Raw genomic sequence first — 8,511 nt, forward strand, 5'->3', positions numbered from 1 at the left:
TATATTCAGAACTTACTACAAAGTTGCCATTTATTTAATATGACTTGTACTTACAATTTTTGGAATGCACTTAGCAGCCATCCTAATAGAAGTGCAATAGAATATAGAATAGTAGTGCAACTGGAAACAGACTAAGATGGGAATTGTTTTAGTGGTGGCACTCTTAGGGTCCCCACTGTTATAATAAATCAAGCTCCATTAATTGAAGACTGTACATTGCTGTAATCAATTTGTCTGTCACTCTCTCCTGTGTTAAAGAACATGAATCGTGAAGACATAAAGGAAGCAATCTCAACATATCTACCTGACCTGGCTGCTCAAACTCTTACATCCCTCCTGGAGGTGTTGGAAGGGCTTGGTGTTGAGAGTAGAGCAGACCTTATTTTTCTTCAAGAGAATGATCTGGTGAGATGTCTTCGACCAATTCAGTTCCGCAAGCTGCTGAATGGCCTTAAGAATGAAGGTAAATGCACATTTACAATTTACTTTTTCAGCAGTATATTGTCATGCTTTCCATTTACTTATTGATATTTTGTTGTACTCTCATTTCCAGCACTTCCAGTAGTTGAAATGGAATTTGCAGCTGTCCCCTCTTCACCTCTCACAAGTACTCCTGATCCCCAATCCTTGAGTTCAGCAACAAGTTCAAGCCCCTCTTTGCCTTCATCTCCACATGCTGGCAGGCCATGGTATACAGACTTTCAGGTCAGATGGAACATGATGCCAGCAGCAATTCGAAGAGCATTGTCAAATCACAAAAGACCATCACCAGGGGACAGAAAAGACATGGTAAGGGCAGTTGTTGACCAGATGTTTGAGCATGATCTCAACCCAACAAGAGCAATATGTCACAGCATCGCCCGGAGCATTGTACGGGAATACCCTAAATGTTTTGCTGATGTTGGGAAGAAAGGTGACATTGTTGGAGATGGCAGTTACTCTCTCCTCCAACAAATTAAAGCAAGAGTGGAATACAAGAACAGAAAAAATTCCCTTGCACGGCGTCGCAGAGAAAAACGGCCACGCACTGCAGTGGTAGAGGGGGGCAGACTAACAGCAAGAGGCCCTGTGGATCAGTATGGCTGTGTGAGGTGGAGTCCTGCAGAACTCCCATCTGGAGAAACTATGGAGAGCTTGAATGAAATCAAAAAACAACTGTCTAACATCTATTCGGAGAAAGGAATTGGCGGGGAAGAGACAGCAGAACCTCTGATGGAGAAGACATATGTTATTCAACGCCAGTACCTTAACAGTGTCCCTGCACCAGCAGTTGCAGAGATTCAGAAGGAGTGGCCTTTTCTTTTTTCACAGAAAGGCCTTTACAACCACTTCGGCCTACTGACAGATGTCTCCATCCTTGTTAAAATGCAAGAGGCCATGAACAACAAAGGCAGTACCATCATTCGGTTTTGCCAGGAACTCAGCCGTCATCCCAAAATTGAAGAAATCCTAGCTGATTACGAGCCAGAGACCTCAAACAAGGCTGTATGTGTTCTTCTACTCCTGATGGCGTACTTCAAAGAACCCAAAACATCCATCATACTTGAGGTCGATGTAAGTTGTTAAAACAGATAAATAAGCATTTTGTCATTACACAAGTAACAGTAAACAGATGTATGATACACATATCTTATTTTACAGCCATGTGCCACTGCTGCGGATGTGCAAAGGACACAGGAGCTGCCAAGCACCCCCTGCTTGATTGTACAACGTAGTGTTTTTGTAGAAAAATGTGTTGAACATTGTTTTGCTCAATTTAGTGTTAATCTTATTTCCATCTCTTCTGATTCTAAACTTTTCTGAATGAAACATAATCTCAATGACACATTCAGCATTCCACATCGTTATGACAGTACACATCTGCTCATTTCAGGTGACCTGATGAAGCCAAGGGCATGGCTGTTGTCGATCGAGGAACAAGTGGTGATGGGACCACACAGGAACATGTTAAACGGGTTGGCTGCGCTTTTTTCCAGCTTCTACAATTTTAATCTTCAGTACCCTGAAGAGAGTTCCTGTACTTTGGAGTTTATTCAGAGGTACAGTATAATAATTTCAAACTTAACATTTTATTGGATCCTCAGTTGACAACCCCTTTCACTCAAAAATATAAACCTAACACACACACCCTTTCCAAGTCTCTGACTAGCAAACACCTTTACCTGCTTCCTCTGACTCTTCCTCTGGTTCTGTGTCTGACTCAGACTCTGACCTCTCATTTTCCTCATCCTCATCCAGGTTCACATCCACATCATGTTTAGTTTTATTATCTTTAACTTATCCAAGACTATGCATTTTTTGCAAACAGTATATTTCTGACCTTGGAAGAAATGTGAAATATTTTTACGAGTAACATAAAGCTAAAAGTGCCAGCTAAAAGTGATTCAGTAAAAAATATGGCCAAAAGCAAGTGAAAATTTCAGAGGGTTGAAGTAACATAAAAGATTACCTGATATTAATGCTTTTTTTGTTGTTGTTGATTTACAGATGCTTCCTGGGTATCAATCCAGAAAGTGGATCCAAGACAAAGAGGAAGCGTGGAGGCATCAATGCACATGTAAGCACTCTAATGCGCAAACTGGTAGATTTTGAGTGGCAGGGAGTGTAGGATTTTTTCAACTTGAGAGTATCCAAAAAAAGTTGAACTATCCATACATTAGTTGGAATCGTTGTACTGTTGTACATTTTTGCACATTTTAATTTTAATTTTTAAAGCTGTTTGTAAAGGGTGTCCCATTTGTCATGACCCCTTGTTTCCATTTGCAGCCATTTTGATTTCATTTATTGTTTTTAATATTTACGATTTGTTCTGAATAAGTTGGGGGCATGTTTAACTGCCTATGAATGTTGCTGTTGAATGTAATTGTACTTTGCACTTATAAGCTTGATTAAAAAGTGAAAACAAATCATCATCATCTTTGTTCTGTTTTCTTTTTTGAGCATAAAGCGAGAGGGTGCAGTAAATTTCTAATTAAAAATGGATTTTACAATATATTATTCTGCTAATTAAATTGTAAATTTACAGTAAATTATTGGTTAATAATTGCATTACTTTTACAGTAATTCAAAGTGAATATTTTCACAGCAGTTTACTGTATTTATGTCACAGCTAATTATTGCTATATCACGGTAATTCCTTGGGTGTGACAACCATGAATTTGCAGTAAAGTATTGTTGTTTTGACATAAATTACTGTGAAATAATTACAGTAACATGCTGTGAATTAATTACAGTAAACTGCTGTGAAAATATTTATGTTTAATTACCGTGAAAGTAATGCAATTATTAACCAATAATTTACTGTAATTTCACAGTGAAAATTCTTACAGTGTACAGTAGGTCTAAAGTCTTGTTGTTTCTGGTGTGGCATGTAACATACTGAGTGAAGATTGGGAGAGTGGAGGACAGGGAGGCATGGTTGAAATCTCCAGAGATCATAAGAAGAGAGTGGTGGTATCATGTCTGTGGCTGGGACACTACAGTGTGAAGGAGTTTACAGGCCACCGCTGCATCAGCAGATGGGGGGATATAAATAGTTATTGCAATGACATGCAAGAACTGGTCGAATATGGCCAAAGTCCGATGGCGAGCAGTTCAATGTCCCGTGAACCTTAACACTGATGTGTCCGGGGTTGCACCATTTATTTTTCACAAACATCGCTATTCCACCTCTCTTCTTCTTACCACTCTCTCTTGCTGTCTGGTCCGCTCTCACGAGGTGAAATCCGTTGAAGGAGACGTGTTGATCTGCCGTGAGTTCATTCAGCCAAGTCTCTGTGAAGCACATGATGCTACTCTCCCGGTATTCGAAGTGTAGCCGAGTTAGCGACGTTAGCTCCTCCAACTTGTTAGGGAGAGATCTTAGGTTTTCCTGACCTGAACATGGTTTATACTGACTTCTCCTATCACATCGCCTCACTCCGGCACTGCATCCCCTTCTTCTTCTTCTCCTGATCTCCACGGGGATGTCTGGTCTCTCCACATAGGGTAGCCCAGTGTGCCAGCAAATGCAAGCAGCTGTTCACGGGTGTACACAATAGAGCCATGGCTGAATGGGTCTCCTGATGTCGATAAAAACAGTCCAAAAGTAGAAAAAGCCAGAAAATCAATCTCGTAACTTGCACACCCATAGTTGTGTCCAGGTACTGAGATTTGTGTAAAGAATTAAATGTAACAAAAGTACACAAAAGAAAAATCACATGATGAAGACGGAGCTGCAGTAACAGGCTGCCACTCCGTGCAGCGCCGGATGTTAATCTACTTCCCTGCATTATCCTGCCTGTCTATCTGCATGTGGGTCGTCCTCTGCCTGTGTAGTCATCTGCTGACCATAACAGTAAAGGCTTTGGACTCTAGGTTCTGCCTTGTGGTTCCACTGTGTTTTACAAACCAGAACCTTTTGGACATACTGTACATCATTAAACAGGTACACTGCAAAAATTTTCGTTGTGAATTTACAATAAATAATTGGATAAGTTTTGCAGGACTTTCACAGTAAGGATTACAGCAATATACTGTGAAATATACTCACAGCAATTTACTGTAATTTTATATCTGTGATATTACAATGCATTGTTGTAAAAGCACAACTGTATACTGTAACTTTACAGCTTAAATGACAAAGCAATTACTGTGATATTACAGTACATTACTGGGGAATTACAACCTTTTGCTGTACATCATTACAACAAGGCCCTGTACTTTTACATTGTGTACTGTGAAAGTAATGTACAAGTTGACAATAATTTACTGTGAATTTACAATCATTGTACAATTAACCCCCACCAAACAAACAACTCTGAGGTAATGTTAGTCAATGTTAGCCCAATGGCATATTTGATAACAAATAAATATTGTACAGCAGTACAGTACAATATGTACAGCAGATGCCAAGAACTTCAAGAATTCAAGAAATTCAACTTTCTAGTCATAAAAGCCATCTTAAAATGCAGAAAATGCAGAGAAATTGTGCAAACTTGCAATTCAACTACCTGTCTCACAATTCAACTATTCAACTAGCTGTGTCACAATAACAGTAATGGACAGGATGGGAATGAGGCCTTCACGGCAAGATAAGAGAGGAAGAGCGATGAAGGGATGTCGTAAAAGGGTCAGGCGCTCCTCTCAGTCTCAAACATTATAATGAGTCCACACGCAACAGCATTGTGTAAAATTCTTGTAGTGCAAAGTTGTCTTAAAAAATTACAAAAAGAACTAGGCTACTCACTGAGCCTGACAACTACTGCTGCAAAAAAACCTATGATGCCCACTCAATGTCAATAAGTTTCCTCAAAACGGTGCTCAAATGAGGGTTCATTGTTGTCCGCTTCTTGGTCTTTGAGCCTCTTACAGGATTGATGCCCAGGAAGCACTTGTTAATAAGCAAATATAGTTTCAGTTTTAAACAGACTTACAGTATGTATTGCATGCAGCATTTATCAAGGTGTTCACCTGTGCTTTTTCCCCACATCAAACCCTGATAGATTTATAATCCAAACTTGTTAGATCTTCCTGTCACGATAAATTTTTTAGCCATTTTTAGCCAAGGTGCTTCAGGTTAGGTTTGCCTGAGGCAAAGTGGTTGATGAGAGGCCATATCAACGCGTGCCGCTACTGAAATGCATCTTAACGCAATTGGCCAGTTGGTAAATTAAACCAAACCCTGTTGAAAGTATGACAAAAACATCCTTTTCAATTAAGGGTCTGAGAGCATTTTGTTCTGCTTTTAAAGAAAATTTCCTCTACTTCATTCAATACATTCGCATTTTGCAATAGACGTTTTGAAATCTGCTGGAAATCTGCTATCCGCTGGAAACAGTGGATCACTAATGGTGAATATTGTGGAGGACTATTTAGTCATTGTGAGTGTATATATTTCTTTCAACTGTGTTACAGTTGTCTTTCACAAGGCTTCGTTAGAGTCACCTGTGTCAGACATTTCATTCTTGAATGTGTCAGACTCGTCCTCTTTGCACCTATCCTCTGATTCATCAGATGCAACTGTGATTGTTCAGACAAACGGAGAAAAAAGAACACATGCTGAATGGGAATCTGCAAAAGAGGTGTGTAACTGCCTCCACTTTTTTAAATGAATATCAGGTTATTAATTCTCAGATACTGTGCAGATGAGATGTGATTTGTTGTTGGACAGGCAAAATTCATTTATACCTTTCTGATTCTTTCTCTTTTAGATGGTTAGAGATGCTCTCCAGTCCAAGCCGGGGGGACAAGATGTTTTGGGTGAATATTACAAAACCAAGGCATTGAAGGATATTACATGGAGAAAGATGGTTCAAATCTTATTTCCTCAGAAAAGGTTGATTCCAAAGCAACATTTTATGATACATTATCCGCGCTGCATTTGTAAAATAGGTCCCCTCCTTCATGTATGGTGCATGAGGTTTGAGGCCAAACATATGTTTTTTAAGAGATCTGTGAAAAATTTCAAAAATATTACAAAAGCATTGTTGAAACAACACCAAAGAGTTAGCTTACCACTGGGAAAATTGTAATTTTCAGAAATTTGAGTTTGGTCCAGTGAAGAAGGTAATCATTGACAGCTTGGAGGGTGGTGACATTTTAAGTGCTCTTTTTAATGTGAATATATACTCTGTGTGTGTCAACCACTAATTGGGTAAAAAAACTATGGAACAGAATATCTGATTGGTATGTTTGTTTCAGGGTATATACAGCAATCCTTAAGTTAAATTTAATATCTTTTAATACCTTTTTTACTACCTTCGGATTTTCTTTTAAAACCATCACGACACTGAGTTGCAAGTGTTAATCAGCGTCCTTATTAACATTGACACAGATTTTGACATATATAACACTATTCACAACAGAATAGATTTAGAGACTCACTGATGTTGACTTCATATTGCACACATTTATTTCACTTTGTGAATAAAAATAAAACAAACTACATAAAATGTGCAATGAAGAGTACAGTTCCATGAGGCAGGCATTCACTGCACGAACTGCTGACACATTACAAGCTGGCATCTGCTATATGAACTCTTGCTGATATCACTTCACAAACTGGCATCCACTAAATGAACTGGTGGTCTAAAGTTCCTAACAAATGAGGAACATTAATGAATGTTCACTGCAAATGATTTGGAAAATAATCTGTTTTACTTTTTTATCCTTATTCCTTATTATTATTTTCTTCTTCTTCTTCTTCTTCTTATTAGTAGTAGCAGCCTAAACATTGTAGCAGCAGTAGTAGTACTACTAAATGACAAAAGTTAATCTTAATCACTGGCCAAACTTCAACTGCTCTCTCTGCCACAGGAATGTTCCTCCCAGTATCGAACATGGATGTCAAGCTGTTTTTTCCTTGACGCCTGATTGAGGCTCTCATCAAACATTAACACGAATGGCCCAGCCTTGTTGATGCCATCAATAAGTTGTTTTTTGAAGAACGATGCTAATCCAAATCTGATAATGTACCCGGTTTTGTCTTTACCACACGTGAATGACTTCGCGATGTCAGAGTCGGGAAACATTTCTTTAAACAGCTCCGCAATTCCTTCGTTGGAGTTCAACGAGTGGTGTTTAACTGCAGTGTTTGGACACCACAGAGCCTCCGCGCGCAGTGTTGGTGTGGCGCCCATAGTCACCCGCAGGTCAGACGTAGTTGCTGGAGCCGTAACGTTGGCTTGTCCCGTGGCAGTAGTTTGCGGTGGTGGTGGTGCAGCAGCACAGAAACATTTTTATGTTTTGTCGATTGCATATGCGAGCGAAGTGCGTTAGCTCTCATCCAATTTACACTGGTTTTTTTTACAAACTGAACAATAAGCCTGCCGGTTATTCCCTACTACAGGCCTGAGCCAGTCCTTAAACGCTGGGTCTTCCACCCAGCTGTCAGAAAACTTGCATCTGCCCATAACGACGACAATGGTTGCCTGGACGCTGATTGATATATCTAAACTCGTCAGAAACATAAACCGGCCAGTTCACTACCCAGGTGAGCTGAGCGCGCACAGCATTTGAGATGTTGAACGACCACTGAATATGACGTCATCATCAGTCGGCATCAATCATACAAAGTTGAGACTTCAGGATTGAGACGACTAACGATTGAGACTAACACAAGCTTTTGTAGGTAGAATTTCAGTCAGAATAGGACACCTCATAGTCTGAAAAAATAATACCTATTTATAAAAAAATAATACCTCTAAACCACATTTAACACTTTTAATGGCCTTAAATTTGGTAATTTTGATTTATCACCTTTTAATACTTTTAAAAACCCGCGGACACCCTGTGTTTGTATCAGAACAAGTATGGAAATTCCAATTTTCAGAAAGATCCCAAACATCATTATAAATGATGATCAAACTTTCATTTTCTCTTGCAGAGTGGGCACTCTTTATTTTGATGATCACGTCAATGTATAATGTGTTGAGGACAGGGCTGATTCATTTGCTGATTTTTCGATGAAGGAGTTGATTGATTACAGACCCTAAGACAAACAGTTTTCTAATGAGATGGATGAAAAAACAT

At 39.3% G+C, this 8,511-nt stretch overlaps 1 protein-coding gene across 1 annotated transcript; it reads left to right on the forward strand.

The window, feature by feature from the left end:
* Positions 1 to 261: 261 nt before the first annotated feature.
* Positions 262 to 2,903, forward strand: si:dkey-15h8.17 (uncharacterized protein LOC100034454 homolog). The gene is made up of 5 exons (XM_041057683.1): positions 262 to 463; positions 554 to 1,554; positions 1,642 to 1,711; positions 1,874 to 2,039; positions 2,488 to 2,903. The coding sequence occupies exons 1-5, from the start codon at positions 262 to 264 to the stop codon at positions 2,606 to 2,608; spliced, it is 1,560 nt and encodes a 519-aa protein (XP_040913617.1). The 3' UTR covers positions 2,609 to 2,903.
* Positions 2,904 to 8,511: the final 5,608 nt, after the last annotated feature.

The sequence above is a fragment of the Toxotes jaculatrix genome, chromosome 15, assembly GCF_017976425.1.
Source record: "Toxotes jaculatrix isolate fToxJac2 chromosome 15, fToxJac2.pri, whole genome shotgun sequence".
Taxonomy (NCBI): Eukaryota; Metazoa; Chordata; class Actinopteri; family Toxotidae; genus Toxotes; species Toxotes jaculatrix.